Source organism: Rosa rugosa, chromosome 6, assembly GCF_958449725.1.
Source record: "Rosa rugosa chromosome 6, drRosRugo1.1, whole genome shotgun sequence".
In the NCBI taxonomy this organism is placed as follows: Eukaryota; Viridiplantae; Streptophyta; class Magnoliopsida; order Rosales; family Rosaceae; genus Rosa; species Rosa rugosa.
In genome coordinates, this window is record NC_084825.1 from 47,653,903 (window position 1) to 47,677,965 (window position 24,063).

Genomic DNA, 24,063 nt, shown 5'->3' on the forward strand with positions numbered 1-24,063 from the left:
CCAAACCAGACTTAGCTCCAGGTATGAAAGTCGACCACCCTTTCATTTTGAACCAGTTTGTAGTTGGTCACTTTGCCATCTGAGGTGGTTGACCGGCGTTGACCGCCGCGTTGACCGCCCACTGACCACCGCTTGTGGCGGCGCGTCAGACCATATTTCGAGTTTTCATTATCTAGGCGATGATCTATGCATCCATACGAGCGTTTTGATATATAACTTGGTCATGTTAGAAAAAGTTGATAAATAGTGGATTTACGTTTTTACGTTACTATTTACGGTTTTTACGTTTTATCTTCGGTTTACGATCTGCGAAGATCAGACCATCGGTTTTACTTCAAATTTTAATATGTTGATCGTATGACTGTCCCGGTGACTTTGTGAGGACACGGGCGAAGATCCGACCGTTGGATCTTCGTATAATTGAGAAATAGTGATTCGGAAGGCGATTCGTGAGAATCCGACCGTCGGATTTTCATATAATTTTGTGGAGATGTTAGTAAGGGCAATTCAGGAAGATCTGACCGTTGGATCTTCGTGATAATTTTGGAGGATGATCCTAAAGGCGATCCGTGAGGATCCGACCGTTGGATCATCATTAAATTCAGATCCAACCGTTGGATCATCGTTTAATTTGAATCTGACCGTTGGATCATCGTTTAATTTGAATCTGACCGTTGGATCGTCGTTTAATTGCATTTATGAGTTGTTGGCTAAGTTAAGATCATTATTGGATTAGGTTATCGACGGATTGATTTGGCGGACAATTCGGGAAAATTGTTGTTTTAGCTGTTAAGAAGACGCAGCTGGATTAGAGGTGAGTAAACCTCACGTGGTTCATATTACGAACCGAATAAATTTAATTACTTTATTTTTGTCGCAATTGTGTGAAAATATTTGTGGAATAAATATTTGTTTTCAATCATATGGACTTGATCAACTACGGTCCATAGGTAAGTAAAATGATTTTATTATACAAATGAATTTCACGGTTTTTATGCTTGAACTATAGTTGGTATTAGTGGTCATCCCTGAGCGGATGATTACGTATATATATATTTACGTGGAATATATATATTGGTTGACGTGTGATTGGTGTGATGAAATAATTGAGAATGAATTGGATATTATTCAAGCTATTAATCTCGCATTTAATTGTTGAATAATGAAATGTTGATCATGTGGTGTGAAAGCTATTTTATATGCCCAATGGTGAATATGTGGAAATTATTTTAAGAAATAAAGATTTGTCTTGAAATAATATGTCTCTTTATGTGGGTGTACATATACATATATATGATCTATAAATCATAAAGATTGTATTTTGGTGATTTTGATTATGTCTGAGAAGTACAATTGTGAAGTCGGGTGTTATCTACTACCCCGTGCTTAAGTGAATTACTGGTAAATGTGTTTTGGTGATATGTGGAAGTTAGCCTTGGGCCCTAGTCCCTACAGATAGTGCACTATTATACTCTTAGGAAGGTTGCTTACTTTGAGTATACATACTTGGGTATAGTACGTTGGACCCTAGTATGCTGCGGCTTTCCCGTACTTTGGGTATAGTACGTTGGACCCTAGTACGTGGATTTATGATTTGTTACCAGTCAACCTGGCTTACTCGTGCTTTGGGTATAGTACGTTGGACCCTAGCACTTGTATTTATGATTTGTTACCAGTTAATCCGAAAATTCACTAAAAAGAAAAGTGTACTTATATTATTTTGATCAAATATCTATTTGTGATATATTGTTAATATGTGAAGGTGTTAGTGGAAAGAGAATCAAGCATGCTTTGCTTTAATGTTATTTCACATATTAATGTTGCAATATTTGTTGGTGGTGATCAGTCAAATGCTGAGTTTTAAAAGAAGTATCGAGAATAAATATGCTTATATATGTTTCTGTGATTTTTGGAATTACATTGTGAGTGCGTCGATTGTTTACTTGAGTTATAATAAATATAATTGAATAAATCAACAGTTCTTTCTTGTTTACTCATACGGGCTGTCAAAAGCTCACCGGGTTTTGTGTTGTTGCAACTCCCGGTACACTATTCAAATTGTGTAGCGGGTAGTCTTACAGGTCAGGAGAATCAGGGCAGTGATCGTGCGGTTTAGAATATTAGTATTACATTTATAGCATTTGTTTTGTGAGGAGAATTGTGCTCTCTTGAGCTTTATAATTTGTTTTGGTGAGAGTGTACTGTAATAAGTAGCTTGAGGATTTGGTTTATGTAATTATCGAGAGGTGTAATGTGCAGTTGATTTTGAGAAAAAAATTCTGAGATTATAAACAGGGTATTTGAGGTTCATGCTTCGAATATGAATTACTTAAATTCAGAATTCGGGGTGTGACAGATTGGTATCAGAGCGTGAGGTGCATACTTAATGATTTGTCAATACTTTCCGAGTGATGGCCCGTCTGCAGCGGATCCCCATCGTGTGCTCTTCAGTATTGATCAAGTCATTGGTATGTAAGAGTGTTAGAAGTCATCTAGGACGTTTGGTCGTATTAGGAGTTATGAAATACCCTTGGTGTGTTAGTATATTGGTTATTAGGTACTTGTATTGACTGATGCTATGTTTGAGTGTTATACAAGTTTTAAACAATTTTTGCTATGCTTCCGAAGTAATGGACAAATTGGGAAGCATAACTAAGGAGTGAAGTAGACCCTTTGGTAGAGGCCTAGTCTGGTGTAGGAACGTGATCTTTCTATGGAGACAATTGAGGATGAGGTGTAGGCATTAGAGGTTGAGCTGCCTGTTCCATTAGTGGTTGATGTGATGAATTCTATTCTTAGGTTGAAATGGTGAAAAATGTTGAGGATTTAGGAGTTAGGAGTAGTTGGAAAGAGAATTGATCTTACAACTCAATATGATAGGAGTGTGAGAGATTATGAGACAAATGGATGCTAATTTTAGCAAGGTGTGAGGAATAGAGGTGCCTTATTAGGCTTAAGACTTTTCTTACTAAAGTGAAGTGTGATACTGGAGAACCTAATTCCTTGGTGTGTTGTGACAGGCTGTGCTTGATGTCTATAGTAGACTTTTGCGTGTGACTTCTTTTGAAGAAGTGTTGTTCTATGTAGTATGTTGCATGATGCATCTTTTATTGTTTCACAAATGAATCTTTTATAACTTTGTTTGTGTGTGCAATACTACCTTGTTGTGTTCGAAATTATTTTGAGTGTTTGTTGTGATTTTGGAAAAGTATCAACATACATTCAATCTTATTGATTTTAACTACTTTACAAAAAAGAAAAGAAAAAGAGACTACACTATACTAAGCCAAGTCAGCAGCTTCGGATGGGTTGAGGCTGAGCTCAAGAGAAACGTGAGAGCCACCGTTGTAGCCGCCCGAGCCACCGGAACAGTAGCCATAGCCGCTACCTCCCTCGGAAGTAGTCTTTAGGTCGCTAAAGATGTCCTCACCGTGCATGGGGAACAGAGGAAGAGTTTCAATCTCCTGGTGATCTTCCCCTCGCTGTTCCATGAAAGTTTGTCCTTCTTTTGTGCCAAAGGAGTAAGTACTAGTATTAGTGTTGAAGGGTGAGGAGGAATACCGGTCAACACTGCAGTCAACCCGTGGCCCAAAATTGACATCAATAAACCCACCATCATCAGTAGAACTAGTGGATCCAAAGTTGAGATCGAGAGATCCGCCAACCCGAATATTCTGAATTAACCTCATCTTCTGTCTGTCTCGAGCTCTGAGGTTCTGGAACCAAAAATAAACGTTCATGCCCTCAACCTGTCCATACTGTTTCAGATGGAGACAGATCTCTTGAATTTTCTTTGGGGTTGGGTATTTAAAGGCCTTGTCATAGTAAAGCTCCTGGAGGATTCTTAGTTGATATGGTGTGGGAGCCCACCGGATACTGGTCGGCCTGATTGGCGTGATGGCACTACTCCCGGCTGCTGTGTTGCTTCCTTCATCCTCGATCCGTTGTTAGATTTGTGGATCCAGAGGTTGCTGAATTTGTAGATCTGGAGAGTGCTGGATTTGTGGGTCCAACAGTTGCAGAGTTGGTGGAGTCATTGGTTGCCGAGTTTGTCTTTCCATTGGTAATGGGTTTTGAGAATACAAGAATTGAAGAACGACGATGTTGAGTGTTTGAGGGAGATTGTTGTTCGAAGGATTGGAGATGAGTGAGGGAAGGACTGAAGGATTTGAGTTATCAGATTTGAGAAGAGAAAAGCTGAAGGATTTGAGAGAGAAAGGTGAAAGCTCTGAAGAAATTTTTTTTTCCTTTGGTGTGAACAGTTTTTCTCCAGAATGCATCTATTTATAGAACAAGGTGAGCAGATCTCCACCGTTGGAGGGACGATCTCAGAGATTCAAACTACGCGTTGGATTAAAGTCGCCCTAAAACACGGAAAAGTTGTTGGCGCGTGGAGAGCGCGTAAGGGACAGAACGAATCTCGAGGAGCTGTGGCAGACAACTTTAGCCGAAAGTGATCTGATTTTCGTAAATCACGGAAGAGACGAGTCGTAGCACGTGGAGTGTGCCGACGGTTTGTTTTTATTCTATTGCTTATAATAGAATAAATAAAAGAAATATAAGGACAGCAGCGAGAGCAGCTGGTGCTCTAGTGGCTGAGAGAGAAGTTCTTGTACAAGAGGTCTAAGGTTCGAACCTTGCCCCTCTTTTATTTTTGATTATGTTCGCTTATGACATAATAAGTTTTATATTTGTACATAATATAATAAGGACAGCTTGTGCTCCAGTGGTTGGGAGCAGAGCTTTCTCGCAGCAGGTTAGGATTTCGAACCTTACCTCCTACAAATATTTTTGGATCTCGTATATACTCGATATACGGACATATATATACGGTATGTACAACTTCATACCGTAGCCGAGCCGAAAGTCGGTGGGCCGAGTTTTCAGCCCAAATTGGTTCTTGCTGATTCGAATTGCAGCTGGTCCGATTTCTTCAAGCCCAAATGGTCAGCCCTAGTGCTTAGCCCAAGGATTGAGAAAGCCCAAGTCATCATCACAGGGAGTGAACGCGTGCTAGTGGACTCTCCTAGACCCCACAAGTAGGCCCAAGTGGCCCATAATGAATAAGAAGACGTTGTGAAGGTGTTTGAATTTTATAAATTCTTGATTTAGTGAAGCATTGTTTTCTGCACATTGTTTTGTGCGTTTGAATTTGGCTAATGTTTGTAGTTAAACTCAAGCCTATGCTTTCTTGTTCTGGAGTGTTGTTGTGAGTGGTAGGTTGTTTGAGATGAAATGAAGGTCTCGTTTCCAATTCTTACAATACATGAGAGTGTGGACTGAATTTTTGAACGAGCTAGCCTTACCTGATCGATAGGTAGTGCGCTTAAATTTCGGGACGAAATTTCTTTAAGGAGGGTAGACTGTAATACCCCGAAAAATCCAAATTAAATTCCATGGATTTTTAGAAATGATTTTACGATAGTAGGAGCGAATACGGAGCTTGGAGAAGTTGTGGAATTAGTTCGAACGATTTTATTTTCGAAAACGAACGTTTTTTTAGGGGGTCAACAAAGTTGACTTTTTATGCGTTCAAAATTTGGGAAAACTTCCTTCATTAAAGTTGTAGAGCTCGTCGATACGATCGCGTGCATATGTGGAACGCAATATTCGGAGTTCGTATGAATAAGTTATGAATATTTGAAAATTGAGATTTTTCTATAAATAGCAGAAAAATCAGAATTTTTCATTAAGGACGAAAAAATCTCATTTTTGCGGAACAGTCCCTCCGGTCTCTCTCTCTCGGCCTCAGACCCGCCGGGTTTCTGCCGACCCGACCCGGCCGGAAAGGGCACTTCCCGGCGTCCTCCGGCCACGACCCGGCCCTCTCCGGACTCGCCGTGCCACGCCCAGCCGCCTCGTGGCCTCCCCTTGCACCGCCGCTGCCCCCAAACCTGGATCGAAGCCCCCCCGAAGCTAGAACCCGACCCGACCGGAAAACCACTTTTCCGGCGTTGCATGGGCCGATCGTTCCCATTTTCGTGATCTCCTCTTCATGCTGATCATCCCCATGTAAGCCTTTCATCACGATTTTGTGTATAGAACGCTAGATCATGGTTTGACTTTTTCGACGTCCCTGATTTAATCTGAAATCTGATCAGACGCACGAGATTAATCCAACTTCAACGCTTGATCTAGGACGATCTAGGCCAAACCAGACTTAGCTCCAGGTATGAAAGTCGACCACCCTTTCATTTTGAACCAGTTTGTAGTTGGTCACTTTGCCATCTGAGGTGGTTGACCGGCGTTGACCGCCGCGTTGACCGCCCACTGACCACCGCTTGTGGCGGCGCGTCAGACCATATTTCGAGTTTTCATTATCTAGGCGATGATCTATGCATCCATACGAGCGTTTTGATATATAACTTGGTCATGTTAGAAAAAGTTGATAAATAGTGGATTTACGTTTTTACGTTACTATTTACGGTTTTTACGTTTTATCTTCGGTTTACGATCTGCGAAGATCAGACCATCGGTTTTACTTCAAATTTTAATATGTTGATCGTATGACTGTCCCGGTGACTTTGTGAGGACACGGGCGAAGATCCGACCGTTGGATCTTCGTATAATTGAGAAATAGTGATTCGGAAGGCGATTCGTGAGAATCCGACCGTCGGATTTTCATATAATTTTGTGGAGATGTTAGTAAGGGCAATTCAGGAAGATCTGACCGTTGGATCTTCGTGATAATTTTGGAGGATGATCCTAAAGGCGATCCGTGAGGATCCGACCGTTGGATCATCATTAAATTCAGATCCAACCGTTGGATCATCGTTTAATTTGAATCTGACCGTTGGATCATCGTTTAATTTGAATCTGACCGTTGGATCGTCGTTTAATTGCATTTATGAGTTGTTGGCTAAGTTAAGATCATTATTGGATTAGGTTATCGACGGATTGATTTGGCGGACAATTCGGGAAAATTGTTGTTTTAGCTGTTAAGAAGACGCAGCTGGATTAGAGGTGAGTAAACCTCACGTGGTTCATATTACGAACCGAATAAATTTAATTACTTTATTTTTGTCGCAATTGTGTGAAAATATTTGTGGAATAAATATTTGTTTTCAATCATATGGACTTGATCAACTACGGTCCATAGGTAAGTAAAATGATTTTATTATACAAATGAATTTCACGGTTTTTATGCTTGAACTATAGTTGGTATTAGTGGTCATCCCTGAGCGGATGATTACGTATATATATATTTACGTGGAATATATATATTGGTTGACGTGTGATTGGTGTGATGAAATAATTGAGAATGAATTGGATATTATTCAAGCTATTAATCTCGCATTTAATTGTTGAATAATGAAATGTTGATCATGTGGTGTGAAAGCTATTTTATATGCCCAATGGTGAATATGTGGAAATTATTTTAAGAAATAAAGATTTGTCTTGAAATAATATGTCTCTTTATGTGGGTGTACATATACATATATATGATCTATAAATCATAAAGATTGTATTTTGGTGATTTTGATTATGTCTGAGAAGTACAATTGTGAAGTCGGGTGTTATCTACTACCCCGTGCTTAAGTGAATTACTGGTAAATGTGTTTTGGTGATATGTGGAAGTTAGTCTTGGGCCCTAGTCCCTACAGATAGTGCACTATTATACTCTTAGGAAGGTTGCTTACTTTGAGTATACATACTTGGGTATAGTACGTTGGACCCTAGTATGCTGCGGCTTTCCCGTACTTTGGGTATAGTACGTTGGACCCTAGTACGTGGATTTATGATTTGTTACCAGTCAACCTGGCTTACTCGTGCTTTGGGTATAGTACGTTGGACCCTAGCACTTGTATTTATGATTTGTTACCAGTTAATCCGAAAATTCACTAAAAAGAAAAGTGTACTTATATTATTTTGATCAAATATCTATTTGTGATATATTGTTAATATGTGAAGGTGTTAGTGGAAAGAGAATCAAGCATGCTTTGCTTTAATGTTATTTCACATATTAATGTTGCAATATTTGTTGGTGGTGATCAGTCAAATGCTGAGTTTTAAAAGAAGTATCGAGAATAAATATGCTTATATATGTTTCTGTGATTTTTGGAATTACATTGTGAGTGCGTCGATTGTTTACTTGAGTTATAATAAATATAATTGAATAAATCAACAGTTCTTTCTTGTTTACTCATACGGGCTGTCAAAAGCTCACCGGGTTTTGTGTTGTTGCAACTCCCGGTACACTATTCAAATTGTGTAGCGGGTAGTCTTACAGGTCAGGAGAATCAGGGCAGTGATCGTGCGGTTTAGAATATTAGTATTACATTTATAGCATTTGTTTTGTGAGGAGAATTGTGCTCTCTTGAGCTTTATAATTTGTTTTGGTGAGAGTGTACTGTAATAAGTAGCTTGAGGATTTGGTTTATGTAATTATCGAGAGGTGTAATGTGCAGTTGATTTTGAGAAAAAAATTCTGAGATTATAAACAGGGTATTTGAGGTTCATGCTTCGAATATGAATTACTTAAATTCAGAATTCGGGGTGTGACACATCTTCTACTCTGTCCAGGTCAGTGATGATGTGTGAGTTATGATGCATACTGTCAACAAAAATCAATCACTTTTGATTCAATCCTCGAGGTACATTATCTCATTTGATCCTGATTTGTTCAAAATTCAAATAATTCTTGATCGACATTGAGCTCCATAGAGCCTCTGATCCTTCTGATTAGATCAGGGGCTCCACTAAACGACGACGTCGACAATTTTCAGCATTGGTAACTAAAATCAAATTACAGAGAGAGAGAGAGAGAGAGAACCTGAGGATGATGTTGTTTTTGTGAGGGTTTTTTTGAAGAGTTTAGCCAACACAGTGATGATTATCATCATCCAGCTACTGTTTTGTATTCTTGGTCTGATTTGAAATAGGGGAAGAAAACTAAATATGGTGTTTGGTTTCAGTTTCTGAAACGTTTCAGGTGTGGGAGGACGACGATGGTGAGGCGCAAAATGAGTGTGAGGTGGACGGTGATGCGAGGGTGGAGGAGGACTCACTGACCGTCGGATTGCTGTAATGATATTCCGATATTGCCCATTAGTGTTCTTGTTGTATGGTCTTTTGTCTATTACGTCTACTTTGCTCTTACACTCCTACGTAACATTATATTGGCTGGCCGGGTGACATGGGCAGCGACTGTGCGGTTTATGGGGGCTGCGATGGATGCGGTGCTTGATTGACAGAGGTGGTAGCGAGTAGCGGCGGATCGAGGTGGGCCTAGACCGGCGGATGAACGTCGTCAGTTTCTGCCTCTGAGGAGATCGACGGCGACGACGGATTGTGGTCTCGGGTTTGCTGGTCCTCAGGAGGCTGGGCATCAGTCTGGGGCTCTAACGGTCTGATGTTTTTGGATTGGGGTTGGCTGCGTCTTGGTCTGGCGAAGGTTGCAGTCTCTCGGCCGGCGTCGTTGAAGGGAGGCAGACTGGTGGTTGGCGGCTGTTGGACGGGGTGCCCAAGTGGCTGGGTGGCCTCATCAATCTCAGCTAGGCTTGACACTCTTTTGGGCCTCCATCTGCTAGGGTTTGTTGTTTGGGTCTGGGCCTACTTCTTTGGGCTTGGATTTCTTTTTTCTTTTCTTTTTTCTATTTTTATGGTGTAAGAATTTCGTCTCTTCTGGGAAAGGAGATTGTAGGTTCTCTCTCAGAATATGTCGCCAAGAATGTCTGTAGCATTTGTGCCCCTTAATTCCCATGGATGTTTTAGGGTAGTTTTGGCTGAGCGTCATGATCTTTAAAATTGTTGATTTACTTAGGAAGTAATTCTTTTGACAGTCCCATCGAGATGGACCATTATATGTAATTTTGCTGATCAATAAAATGAGTTGACATGTTTCTAAAAAAAAAATAACAATCAGAACCATGAAAGATTGTTCGTGATAATTAGGTGAAACTATATTGGGGATTAAGAAAGATAAGACTATTGATAATACTCAATTAATTACTCACATTTTCTTAGATATCATGTCAAATTTTTTGAAAAAAAATAAAAAATATCATGTCAACGTCAAACAAATTAATTGTTCACCTTAATAATATTTAAAGCAATGGAGCGCCACCTTGTTTACCAGTTTCTTAATACCGCCAACTTACCTATTAAATGACACAAATTATCATAACATTTATACATAATCAACTTATGTGGTACAACAATGATCATTAGCCGTCAAACCCTTTAATCTAATCGTGATTAAACAAGTTCTTTAAACTTGATTGGAGGATGAACATCTTATATGAAGAAGAAAATATAACAGACCTATGGTTTTCGGTAAAATTCCCAACAGAATGGCAATACAAAATTGAAAATTGGTTGATGAACCATGCCGGTACTGAATATGATAAAACTATAACATTCTTAAAACAATCTCTTTTTTTTTTTATTATATAGATGATGGCTGATGTCTGATGAGCCTAATTAAAGACTATATAATATATTCTGTGATTAAACCACTGCAAGTGGCCTAGTGATTCTTGTCTTGTTGGGTATGCTCCCCAACCTAGGTTCGAACTCCGAAGCTGTCAAAGTGGCTAGGCACTGTGCTGCAATGCACAGTTGGAGCATTTCACATGCCCCGAAGGGGTTTATCTTGGGCCTAGGAAGCCTTTGGGTTCCCATTGACAAAGGCCAAAAAAAAAAAAATATATTCTGTGATTTGTAAACGATTTTTCTTTTAAGATATTTGGTAGATCACTCTCTACCTTTGATGATCTGATGACCACCACCTTACACTATATAAACTGATGGAGTATGTCCATTCAAGTATCAGCAGCTTTTACCGGCAACCCCAATGGAGCTAGTTCATATACCCACCATCTGCTCTCTATACCTTCATGTGCTTACCATTCTTCTTTTCATTATCTTTTCCAAACCTACCAACGTTGCAGACGCGTTGAGCAATGAAACCGATCGATTCGCTTTGCTCAAGCTCAAAGAATCCATAGTCACTGACCCACAAAGATTATTGAACTCATGGAACGAATCCATTCACTTTTGCAAATGGCAAGGAATTACTTGCAACACAAGGCATCAAAGAGTAACAGCCTTGAACCTACAAAGCTCCGATTTGCATGGCACCATCTCACCTTACATTGGCAACCTCTCCTTTCTCAGGACATTCAACCTTCAAAACAACAGCTTCTTTGGCAAGATTCCACAGCAAGTTGATCTCTTGTTCAGACTACGGATTCTCGCTCTAACTTTCAACATGTTGGAGGGGGGAATTCCGGTTAACCTGACATTCTGCTCTGAACTGAGCAAAATAAATTTTGGAAGAAACCGCCTTACCGGCAAAATTCCATTGGAGATTGGTTCATTGATGAAGCTTGTGGATCTTAATCTTGAGGTAAACAATCTGTCGGGAGGTATCCCCCCTTCCTTGGGAAATCTTTCATCACTCACATCGCTTTCCTTGTCCGGTAATAACTTGGTGGGCGATGTTCCAGGGGAACTAGGTGTATTGAAAAGTTTGTCTTTCTTCGGAATTAGTATGAATAATCTCTCTGGTATGATCCCTCCCTCCCTTTTTAACATATCATCTATGCAAATCTTCGGAATAACCGTTAATAATTTTAAGGGAAGTATTCCGCCTGGTGTAGGCTTAAACATGCCCAATCTCCAAAAAATGTACCTCGGCGGAAATGAATTCTCTGGACAAATCCCAGCTTCATTTTCCAATACTTCTCAGCTTCAAGTACTTGATATGGGCATAAACAATTTTGTGGGTCAAGTTCCTAAAATTTTTGGAAATCTTCTAGATCTCAGGTGGCTCTATATAGGTGGAAATAATCTGGGAAGTAATTCCATCAATGACTTGGGTTTCATAACATCATTGACAAATTGCAGCAAACTGAAGCTTCTTGATTTCGACTCCAACAATTTTGGAGGTGTTTTGCCCAATTCTGTAGCCAATTTGTCTATCCAACTTGATACATTCTACCTTGGAAACAATCAAATATCAGGAATGATTCCTTCAACATTTGAAAATCTAAACAATTTAATAGTGTTGGGCCTGAATGAGAACCTGTTCACAGGTGTCATTCCTAGCTCTCTTGGCAAGTTGCAAAAGCTGCAACGATTGGGTTTACATAGAAACAGATTATCAGGGCAAACCCCATCTTTCATAGGAAACCTCACTAATTTGTTTCAACTCGAGTTATCTGGAAATAAACTAGAGGGAAGACTTCCTCCAAGCATTCCTCCAAATTTGCAGAATTTGGGCATTTCGCAGAATAGGCTTAGTGGAGATATTCCACCCGATTTTATTGGTCTTTCCTCATTTCTCTATCTCAACTTATCACAAAACTCACTAACTGGTAGTCTGCCCGTAGAAGTGGGTAAGTTGAAGAATCTCAGGGCACTGGACATCTCTGGAAACAACTTGACGGGAGAAATTCCAGAAACCGTTGGGGAATGTCAAAGCCTTGAATATCTTTACTTACAAGAAAATCTCTTTCAAGGTATGATACCTTCTTCTTTGGCTACTTTGAGAGGTATTCAGTATCTAGATCTTTCACGAAACAATTTGTCCGGACAAATTCCAAACGACCTACAGAAACTTCCATTCCTGCTATATTTGAACCTTTCTTTCAATAATTTGGAGGGTGAGGTACCAAATGAAGGAGCCTTTCGAAATGCAAGCGCAATTTCATTAGTTGGAAATACTAAACTTTGTGGTGGTGTTTCGGAATTGCACCTACCAGCATGCCCGGTAAATGTATCAAAGCAGAGAAAGGCGCATGGTTTCATACTAAAGCTCACGATTTCTTCCGTTGTTGGATGCTTTCTTCTATTTGCAATCTTATTTGTTCTTTGTTGGAGGAGAAAACAGAAGAAGAAACCATTATCTGCAGAATCATCAATCAGTTTCCTTTCAAAGGTTTCCTACCAGACAATTTTTCAAGCTACCGGCGGATTCTCCAGAAGCGCTTTAATTGGATCAGGCAGTTTTGGCTCTGTATACAAAGGGATTCTTGACCAGGAAGAAAACAAGGTAGTTGCCATAAAGGTCCTCAACCTTCAACAGAAAGGAGCTTCCAAGAGTTTCACATCAGAATGCAATGCACTGAGAAATATCCGGCACAGAAATCTTGTGAAGATCCTAACGTGTTGCTCCAGCATGGATCACAATGGTAATGAATTCAAAGCGCTAGTGTTTGAATATATGTCAAACGGAAGCTTAGAGGAGTGGCTGCACGGTGAAGACCAATCAAGTAGCTTGAACCTTCTTCAACGATTGAACATTGCTGTTGACGTGGCTTCTGCATTATGTTATCTTCATGACCATTGTGAACCACAAATCATTCACCGTGACATGAAGCCAAGTAACATTCTTCTTGACGATGACATGGTTGCTCGTGTTGGTGATTTTGGGTTAGCAAGACTCATCAAGGACTCCTCTCAAAATCAAAGTAGCACAGTTGGAATGAAGGGAACGATCGGTTATGCTGCTCCAGGTAACAATCTAGCTTCTACATACCACTTTATGATTTGTTATAGTTTTTTACATGATAATAATTGAAGATAGCTATGATTGGAGCCTGTTAGGTTATGATACACAAACAACAAATGAGAAAGTTGTTAATAAAGTTGGGAAACAATAGATATGATTGAAGACATGACATCTCAATGATTGTAATGGTAAACGATAAGATGTGGTTGATCACTTTATTTAAAGATAGAAAGAATATGATTCTCCGTGTCTCATCCGGATATGAAATTCATTTATATAGTACGTATAACATATTCATAACATACAGAATATGGTTGATCACTTACTAGGTAAACATTCTTGATGAAAAAGTTTGCATGTAGTCATGTACTATACAGACTCACAGAGCATTGATATATAATATATCCTGTATTCACAGAGTACGCTAGTGGTGTGGAGGCATCAAAACAAGGAGATGTATATAGTTATGGGATCCTTGTATTGGAAATGTTCACAGGAAGACGGCCCACCAACGAATTGTTCAAAGACGGTTTGAATCTCCACAACTTTGTTAAGACGGCCATACCAGGAAGACTTGTGCAGATTGTGGACCCTGCTCTCCTAGACGAGACAGCAACTGCAGCAACAGAAAATGAAGTGACCAACACGAGTCGTTACAACAACGAAATTGAAATAGAAGAACAAAACACTGACTCTGAGAATTTGAATGCTTATCTGTGGAACTGCATTTTTCCTATCCTTAAGATCGGACTTGCATGCTCGGAAGAATTACCGAGGAACAGAATGTCTATGGAGGATGTACACAAGGACCTACACCATATACAAAAAGCTTACAATGGTGTTCAGATCCGTCAAGAGAGACCAAGAAGAAGATAGGTGCTGTTATTTTCTTCTTTGTGACATTTGCCAGAAAATTATATTTCTTTTTCAAAATATTACTGCACCACTGCATAATCCATGATTCTTTTTTGTGCAGATAGCTTACAGTCTAGAGTATGGCATGGGAACGAGGTGTTAGCATTCTGCAAGTTGCATGGCATTGAATCCTGGTAGTACTGCAGGCTTCTAAAGCCAACATGATAGCCTGAAGTCCTGAACGTGCACTTACAGCTTTGTCCTATTGACTCTGCCTGATAATAATGTGGAAGAAATATGTTGTACGTAGCTAAATAATGCGAGTGCTTGATTTCAATTTCTTGTTTATGAGGTGTTTCTTTTGTGGATTTTCCGAGGGAGCTAAGGGAATCTAGCCATGTTGTAGCTTAATTATGTGTAATATATCAATGAAGGTAATACAATTGTTCAGCAATCAAACACCTGAATCCTGATGCATAAACATTCAAACATGGTAAATGGAAACCCGCAAGTCAAACTATCTTTACTTGCAGGAAAATCAGACAACTCGTCGTGACATGTTCTTCGAACACATTCATGCATCAAATAAGCCCCGCACACATTTTCTGCTCAATATCTCCTGTAGAAATGAATAATTAATGTAGCATCAAATAAAATGTTTAGTTAAAAAATTAAGCATTTTTTACACCAAAAAGCAAAAATTAAGCATGTTTCAGAGAAAATCAAGCATTTTTTAATTCAATCCGACAGGTACTATATATCTATTGATTCTGATTTGGTGAAAGTTGTAATAATTTTTTATGGACAGTAAGGTCCATAGAAGCTCTGTTTGGCTCTAGTCTTCGCTGCAATATTAGGCGCACAACGAAGTAAACAAATTTAAGAAATTCCTAACTTTTGAGGAGATCTGTGATGTTTTAAAACATAAACAGTTTGGATTATGAAGTGTACTTCATATTGTTTAATCAATGTGCAAGTACTTAAAATAAAGACCTTACACTAATCTCTCTCTCAAAAATCATAATCTGCCAGCAGATCTTTGCCAGGATTATAAATCTCCATAAGGAAAGGAAATTATAATTGATCTGATCGTAGTGGGATCAAACAACTTTCCTAGCTTGTTGGATGTGGACAAAATTTCGATAGAGATTGAATTGAAAAGCTTTTAGAAAAAGGGAAAATCGTCCAAACAGTGTCTGAACTTTTCCAGACTATTAATTTTCATACCTATACTTTGAAAAATATCAAAATGATACCTGAAGATTTTACCCCGACCCAATTTCCGTACCTAGCAACAGTAAAGTCGTCAACTCCGTCAAAGGATTAGCCTATATGTTCTGAAATTTTTAATCGACAGTTTTGTAGCTCACTATTAATATGTTATTAATGTTGCTATTGATGTAACTAGCTTTAGGAAAAGTGTGGGGAAGCAAGCATGCTCCTTGTGCTATGTGCCAAGAACTATTGTCTGCCACACCTTGTATTCGGCATGATTATGAGGCTTGTCTGCCACATTTTGTTTGGCTGTCTTCTCCATGCTTGTAGTTTAAATATGTGTTCTCTTTTGTAATCAATCACGACAATCAATCAAAGCAATTCTATTTCTCTTCATGGTATCAGAGCAGGGCCAATTTCCTGTCTGATTCTTTCTTCTGTATTGTGTCTGAAAATGTCTGGAGAAGATAGCTCCATTTCTTCTTCCTCTACACCAAAAAGTTATGAAAGTGATTCAAACCCGAATCAACGTCTGTGTTCAGTTTTACTCAATGAGTTCAACTATATATCTTGGTCAAGAGCGATCACTCTTGCTCTTGGTGGAAGATCCAAGCTCGGCTACATTAATGGTGACATTCAAATCCCACCACCTCTATCCACTGATTATGAAGCATGGCTCAGCAAAGATCAGCTAGTCATGTCATGGCTCTTAAATTCTATGGAGCCATCTGTTGCTGTGATCTTTAACTATTCTGAGTCTTCTCAGCATATTTGGAAATCTGTGAAAGAAATGTATGGCAACCAAAATAATTGTGCCAGAGTTTTTCAACTTCAGAGAGACATCACCAGTCTCAAGCAAGGAGCAACCTCCTTTGTTCATCATCTTGGCATCATGAAAAACATGTGGAATGAGGTAAATATCTATAGGCCTCACACCACAGATGCAGCTATTCTACAAAAAATGGCCGAAGAAGATAAAGTGTTCCAGCTCCTAGCCAGTTTAGGACCTGAGTATGAAGATCTTCGCAGCCACATACTCATGACTCCTGAACTACTAACCTTGACCAGCATCTGCTCTACCATTCAGCGTGATCAAGAGACTCGGAGAAAAGTCATGAATGAAGACTCAAAGACATCTGTCTCTGAAGCTAGAGCTTTTTCAAGTGATCATAAGCCAGCTGAGAAGAAACCTTACAGAGGTAAACGCCCCGATCTTCACTGTACTTACTGTGATCATCCTGGGCATCTCAGAGAGAGGTGCTGGATACTGCATCCAGAACTCAAACCCAAGTTTGATAAGCAAGCCAGAGATACCAGGTTCTTTCCAAAAAATCATGGTCACAAAGCAAATCATGTTGCTTCTGCCACTGAGGGATTACTAAACTTCACTGCAAATCCAGCTGCACTGATAAATGAATTTGCAGCCTATATCAAATTGAAGCAAGGAAATGAACAAGAGGCTGTTACTGAAGACTCAACAGCCTTACTTGGAAAATTCGCTGGTTTTCTAGCAGAGGCAGATGGAATAACTCAGCATGATGTGCCAGGTATCTTAAAAGCTTTCTCTACAGCTTTACGTGCAAGTAGTATGAATGATTTTTGGATAATAGATTCGGGTGCCACTGATCACATGACAAACCAAAACTCTAAGCTTCAAAACTTTGAAAAATTGTCAACTCCTTCTCATGTCTCTGTTGCTAATGGTAGAGGTGTGCCAGTTTTAGGAAAAGGGGAAATAAACATTCTTTCAGAAACCATAAAATCCACAGCCTTGTATGTACCATCTTCTCCCTTCAAATTAATGTCAGTTGGAAGGATTACCAATTCTCTAAGATGCCTTGCCATTTTTTATCCTGACAAGGTTGTTTTCCAGGATCTAGCCACCAAGAAGCAGATTGGTGAAGGTTTTTTCCTTAATGGACTATACTACCTCTCAAAGGATTTTAGAGTTCCCAAAGTCTCCCAAGCTAATCTTAGTCTAGCTCAAGAACATCAGCTATGGCACCAGCGTTTGGCTCATCCCTCAAAACATGTTTTGTCTTCTGTATTTCCAAATCTATGTAAAGAACCTTTTCAATGTGAAATATGTCATCTAGCTAAGTCTACTAGACTTCCTTTTGGTTCATCTGTATCTCGAGCTAGTAAACCTTTTGAAGTTATACACTCTAATATCTGGGGACCGGCTCCTCTAGATTCCTTTGATGGTTATAAGTACTTTGTTACCTTTGTTGATGATTTTTCTCGTGTCACTTGGTTATATCTTCTGAAGCTTAAGAGTGATTTTGTGTCTGTCTTCAAAGATTTCTATAATCTTGTCACAACTATGCTCTCAACTAAAATCCACACTCTCAGATCAGATAATGGTACCGAATTTATGTCTAAAATCATGTCACAATTTCTAAGCACAAATGGGATCTTACATCAAACAAGTTGTGTAGGAACACCACAACAAAATGGTGTTGCTGAGAGAAAAAACAGGGACCTCCTTGAAAAGACAAGATCCATAATGTTTCAAATGAATGTTCCCAAAAGATTTTGGTCACTAGGAGTCCTCACTGCTGCTTACCTTATAAACCGATTACCAAGTAGAGTCCTTAATTTCAAATCACCCTATGAAATTTTGAAAGGAAGAAAACTTGACATTACACACCTCAAAGGTTTTGGTTGTGCATTTTCATGCATGTGCAATATGCTCATAGGGATAAGTTAGATCCCAAGGCTGTAAAGTGCATTTTCTTGGGATATTCAACTACACAAAAGGGATATAAGTGTTTTAATCCAAACACTAAGAAGCTGTCTGTATCGAGGGATGTTCGATTTATTGAGAACACTTCTTTTTTTAGTGCTCCTGATTCCTCTCCTCAGGGGGAGTTCTTTCATGATTTCCTTTCTCTGCCAATTTCTGGATCAACCTCACAGGATAGCAGAACCTCTCAGTTGGAATTACCAAGAGATGATGTTCACATGCAACAAATAGGAACAGATCTCACTGCTCCAAATGTACCAGATGCATCACCTGAGCCAGAAACCCACTCTTCTCCTGCTCAGGACAATGGTGACTACCAAAATGATGTCCTTGATGACCCAGAAGAAATTATTCCAGAATCAGGACAAGCTATCCCCATTCCAAGAAGATATCCTACTCGAACAAGGAGGCCTCCTCTCAAGCTGCAAGATTACAAAGTGTACACCACTAAGTATGCCCTGGAGAACTTTGTATCTTACAACAAGATCTCAAAAGCTCATGCTGCTTTTCTCTCTGAAATCTCAAATGCATCAGAACCTAAAAGCTATCAAGAAGCCACACAACAAAGTGTCTGGACTACAGCTATGAAAGAAGAGCTGAGAGCTTTGGATGAAAATCAAACTTGGAGTGTGGTTAAACTTCCTGAAGGAAAAAGAGTGGTAGGAAGCAAATGGATTTTCAAAACAAAGTTCAAGTCAAATGGAGAAATCGAAAGACACAAAGCTCGGTTGGTAGCAAGAGGATTCACTCAAACTTTTGGTGTTGACTATAAGGAGACATTTGCTCCAGTTGCCAAAATGAACACAGTTCGAGTTCTCCTATCTGTTGCAGTTAATAATTCTTGGCCATTATACCAGATGGATGTCAAAAATGCTTTTCTTCATGGGGATCTTGAAGAAGAGGTCTATATGCAACTTCCTCCAGGTCATCCTCAAGAAGGTGATCCCAGTTTGGTGTGTAGACTTCACAAATCCTTATATGGATTGAAACAATCTCCTCGAGCATGGTACTCTAAGCTTAGTTCTGGTCTGGAAGCAAACGGTTTTAGAAGAAGCAGCGCAGACTCATCTATGTTTGTTCGAAGTGGTAGCTCTGGGAGATTAGTGGTGCTTGTCTATGTTGATGATCTTATTATTACAGGAGAGAATGAAGATGAGATCAACACTCTTAAGAAATCCTTGCATCATAAATTTGCCATTAAGGATTTAGGAGTGTTGAAAAAAATATGATTAAATTATGTTTAGTCCTTGTACTATGACCTTTTTTTCATTTCAGTCCCTGACATTCTCAATTAATCTGAAAAGTCCCTAACGTCAAAATTTCCGTCTGATTGGTTCCTCCCGTGTCAAATTAGGAATTGGCCTTAGGTGAAATGTCCAATATACCCCTCTGTTATTTCTTTTTCCTTTTTAATTTCTTTTTCTCCTTTTTTTTTCTTTTTCCTTTTTAATTTCTTTTTTTCTTTTTTCTTTTTAATTTCTTTTTTGCTTTTTCTTCTTTTTTTCTTGTTCCTTTTTAATTTTTTTTCCTTTTTTTCTTTTTTGCCTTTTTAATTTCTTTTTTGCTTTTTCTTCTTTTTTTCTTGTTCCTTTTTAATTTCTTTTTTTCCTTTTTTTTTCTTTTTGTTTTGCCTACTTTCTCCTTCCTCAACCCACCAATCCCATTCCGATCAAACTCCACAACCCATCTATTTCTCTCCCCAAATTGAAACCAAACCCAGCAAAGACCTAGCTTGGCGGTATAGAGATGGACATCGAGCAAAAGTAAGAGGCTAGGAGCTGATCGATCACTTCTTCACCTTCTCTGAAGCCATCTCCCTCTGTTGGGATCCGCCCTCGCCTCCATCGTCGCCGACGTCATCTCCCAAACACAAGCAGATCCCAATCAGCTCGGAAATTCACCGCTAAACCACTCTCCTCTTGTTTTCACAGCCTACTTCTCTCTCTCCTACTCAAATCTCACTTTCTCTCTCCACATCAAGCCTCAATTTGGAAACTTTTCACTGAAAACTACCATTTTTTCATACCCTGAGGTTTTTCGGTCTTGCTCAAAATGGTGATTTGGATTTTGGGTCTGGTTGAAATGATGGTTTTTGATGGCCAAGTTGACCAAAACCAGAAGTGAAGAAGAAGAATAATGATGGAAAAGAAAAATGGCCGCCGGCGTGGAGAACAATAATTGGGTTTTCGGGATGATCTAGATTGGTTCGCCGACGTGGCGCTACCGATGCAGCAGGATACGATGGTCATTAAAAAGGAAAAAGAAAAAAGATAAAAGAAAAGAAAAAGGAAAAAAGAAATTAAAAAGGAAAAAAGAAAAAAGAAAAATAAAAAAAGGAAAAGGAAAACGCCGGCGTGGAGAACAAGAATTGGGGTTTCGGGTCGATCTGGATTGGTTCGCCGACGTGGCGCTACCGATGCAGCAGGATACGATGGTCATTAAAAAGGAAAAAGAAAAAAGAAAAAAAGAAAAAAAAAGAAATTAAAAAGGAAAAATGAAAAATAAAAAAGCAAAAAAGAAATTAAAAAGGAAAAAGAAAAAAGAAAAAAAGGAAAAAAAGGAATTAAGAAGGAAAAAGAAAAAAAAAAAGAGAAAAAGAAATTAAAAAGGAAAAAGAAATAACAGAGGGGTATATTGGACATTTCACCTAAGGCCAACTCCTAATTTGACGCGAGAATGACCAATCAGACAGAAATTTTGACGTTAAGGACTTTTCAGATTAATTGAGAATGTCAGGGACTGAAACGAAAAAATGGTCATAGTACAGGGACTAAACATAATTTAATCCAAAAAAATACTTCCTTGGTATTGAAGTGGCCACATCTTCCAAGGGGCTATTTCTAAACCAGAGAAAGTATTTAATGGATCTTTTGGAAGAAGCTGAGATAATGGACAGCAAGCCTCGTGCCACACCCCTTGACAGCAAATTGAAACTAAAACTGGAAGGTGATAGACTCCGTAATATAGGTGAGTACCAAAGACTTGTTGGAAAGTTGATCTACCTCACAATTACAAGACCAGACATTACTTTTGCAGTAAGTCTGGTTAGTCAATTTATGCATGCACCCACTGAAGCACATCTGCAGATTGTCAAAAGGATTCTCAGATATCTCAAGGGTTCCATTGGCAAAGGAATACTGATGTAAAATAATCAACATACAAAGATAATGGGGTTCTCTGATGCAGATTGGGCTGGAAATGCCTGTGATCGGAAGTCTACCACTGGTTATTGCACTTTTGTTGGTGGAAATTTAGTGTCGTGGAAGAGCAAGAAACAGACTGTAATTGCTCGATTGAGTGCAGAGGCTGAATATAGGGCCATGGCCTCTACTGCTTGTGAGTTGATTTGGTTGAAATATCTTCTATCTGATTTAGGAATCTATCATGATCAACCTATTCCTATGTTTTGCGACAATCAAGCAGCAATGCACATTGCTGCCAATCCAGTTTTTCATGAGCGCACCAAGCATATCGAGGTTGATTGCCACTATGTTAGATCTCAAGTTCAAAACAAGGTGATTGATACTGTTTTCACTCGAAGCCATGATCAACTTGCAGATATCTTCACAAAATCTCTTCCTTCCGACTAGTTTCTCACGTTGCTTTCCAAGCTTGATGGAGGATCCATCAATCTTCTGGATCCAGCTTGAGGGGGAGTATTAATATGTTATTAATGTTGCTATTGATGTAACTAGCTTTAGGAAAAGTGTGGGGAAGCAAGCATGCTCCTTGTGCTATGTGCCAAGAACTATTGTCTGCCACACCTTGTATTCGGCATGATTATGAGGCTTGTCTGCCACATTTTATTTGGCTGTCTTCTCCATGCTTGTAGTTTAAATATGTGTTCTCTTTTGTAATCAATCACGACAATCAATCAAAGCAATTCTATTTCTCTTCACTCACTCTACCTCAATGCAGCTTCATAAACCCAGTTTCTGTGCAAATGCATTCCGCAAAAAAAACTGATCAATTCGCTTAATTTGCTCAAATTTAAAGAATCCGTAGTCGCCCATGGCATGAAGTTAATTACTTGCAGCAGAAGGCATCGACGAGTTGTGGCCTTGAACCCTTTCTAACGACACTTCTTAAAAACCTACAATATTAAAATCTTGTTAGACCCTTTCCCAGGATATATAAGTCTCCATAATGAACTTGTAATTGATCTGGTCGTGGCGGGAATAAACAAGTTTTTTTTAAGTTGGTGGCTGGACACGGTTTAGATGAAAATGAAATTGAATTGAATGGCTTTTAGTAGCACAATGGCATGTGTCTAGAAAATTGGTTGATGAACCGGCCATATGCAGATTCTTGGTCAAAAAATGGAACCATGCCGGCCTGTACTGAACATAAGAAAATAACAACCTCAAAGAAATTTTACTCTTTCTTTAATGTCGTGATGATAGCTGATAAGCTAAAGCCTATATATTCTGCGATTTGTACAGGAAGAAGACCTGCCGACGAAATGTTCAAAGATGGTTCGAATCTCCACAACTTTGTTAAGATGGCAATACCAGGAAGGCCTGTGCAGATTGTGGACCCTGCTCTTCTCGCCACCCTAGAAGAGACAGCTCCTGCAGCAACAGAGAACGAAGTGAACTACATGCAAAGAGGTTAAAACAATGAGATTGAAGCAGAAGAGGAAAATATAGACTATGAGAACCTAAGCAATATGAACACACGTGTGGAACTTTATACATTCAATCCTTCAGATCGGACTGGCATGCTCGGAGGAATCCCCAAGGAATAGAATGTCTATGGAGGATGTCCTCAGGGACCTACACGACATACAAAATGCTTATATTGGTGTTGAGATTCGTCGGGAGAGACCAAGGAGAAGCTAAACGGTATGTGCTGTTATATTCTTCTTCATAATATGTGCAAGAAGACGGTATTTTTAGTGTGTTAGCTATTGTGTAATCCATTTGTTTTTCACTTTTATGTGCTAACAGATTATAGAGTATGTTTCCTGTGCAACACAACATAGATGGAGCACAAGATATACAAAGCGAGCGTTTCAATTCCTAAAACTTGAATTAAGAAACTGAAATGAATCGAAATCGTAAAGGTTCATTTGGTGGAATTGATAATTTAATATTACGGATTTTTAAAGATTGGATTTAAGAACTGATAAATCTGGAAATAAACAAAGTGAAATGACAAATGAATCGAGAGGAAACTTACGAAGTGGGGGAAGACCACAGTGCCTAACATGCCTTCCAAATTCCAATACAGCTACTGGACCTGTGGACTCCATTTTCTGTATTTCATCTTCTTCTTTACTTTTTAGGCTCAGCTTGGGCTTTCTACAAGCCCATTTTGGTTCACGGACTAGAGTACTAGACCAAATGTCAATTGGCAACAGCAACACATAAATAATACACGTAAATTAGAAGAAAAATAAATGTATGTAAAAGTAAAATGCAATTGGAATTGGTCTACTCATTTCATTTCATATCCCCTTTATATATGGAGAGAATTACAACGGAAATATCAATTACAATGATGACATTAACTACTGATTGGTCCTTGATCCATGTTGATTGATGGTGATTGCTAATTACTTGATTCCCTCTCCGTCAATCACTTTGACGAAGGCACATAATGTGTTTTTCCTTTAACACTCCCCCTTGTGCCAAGTCAAAGATGAAATGGTGCATGAATTGTTGCCTCACTAAAAACCTTGCCAAGTAACAATAAAAACCCTGTGAGACCAAAAATACACCTTGATCGAAGGAAAAGAGCACAACGCACCTTAAACATTTGTGTGTTAGACTCCCCCTAACGTCTACAC

General features: G+C 39.1%; 2 protein-coding genes across 2 annotated transcripts; one reads left to right on the top strand and one right to left on the bottom strand.

Moving 5' to 3' along the window:
* Positions 1–3,281: 3,281 nt before the first annotated feature.
* Positions 3,282–3,689, bottom strand: LOC133716899 (uncharacterized). Its single transcript, XM_062143540.1, has one exon. It carries the CDS (start codon positions 3,687–3,689, stop codon positions 3,282–3,284), a length of 408 nt encoding a protein of 135 aa, XP_061999524.1.
* Positions 3,690–10,795: 7,106 nt separating this feature from the next.
* On the top strand, positions 10,796–14,332 carry LOC133716900 (probable LRR receptor-like serine/threonine-protein kinase At3g47570). Its single transcript, XM_062143541.1, has 2 exons — positions 10,796–13,460; positions 13,875–14,332. The coding sequence occupies exons 1-2, from the start codon at positions 10,796–10,798 to the stop codon at positions 14,330–14,332; spliced, it is 3,123 nt and encodes a 1,040-aa protein (XP_061999525.1).
* Positions 14,333–24,063: the final 9,731 nt, after the last annotated feature.

What these genes read in the sequence shown, in the direction of transcription:
- LOC133716900 (XM_062143541.1), top strand. Translation starts at nt 10,796, where the DNA reads ATGGAGCTAGTTCATATACCCACCATCTGCTCTCTATACCTTCATGTG. An exon ending in GATCGGTTATGCTGCTCCAG is followed by an intron (nt 13,461 to 13,874) that starts GTAACAATCTAG and finishes CTGTATTCACAG; the next exon opens with AGTACGCTAGTGGTGTGGAG.
- LOC133716899 (XM_062143540.1), bottom strand. Translation starts at nt 3,689, where the DNA reads ATGAGGTTAATTCAGAATATTCGGGTTGGCGGATCTCTCGATCTCAAC.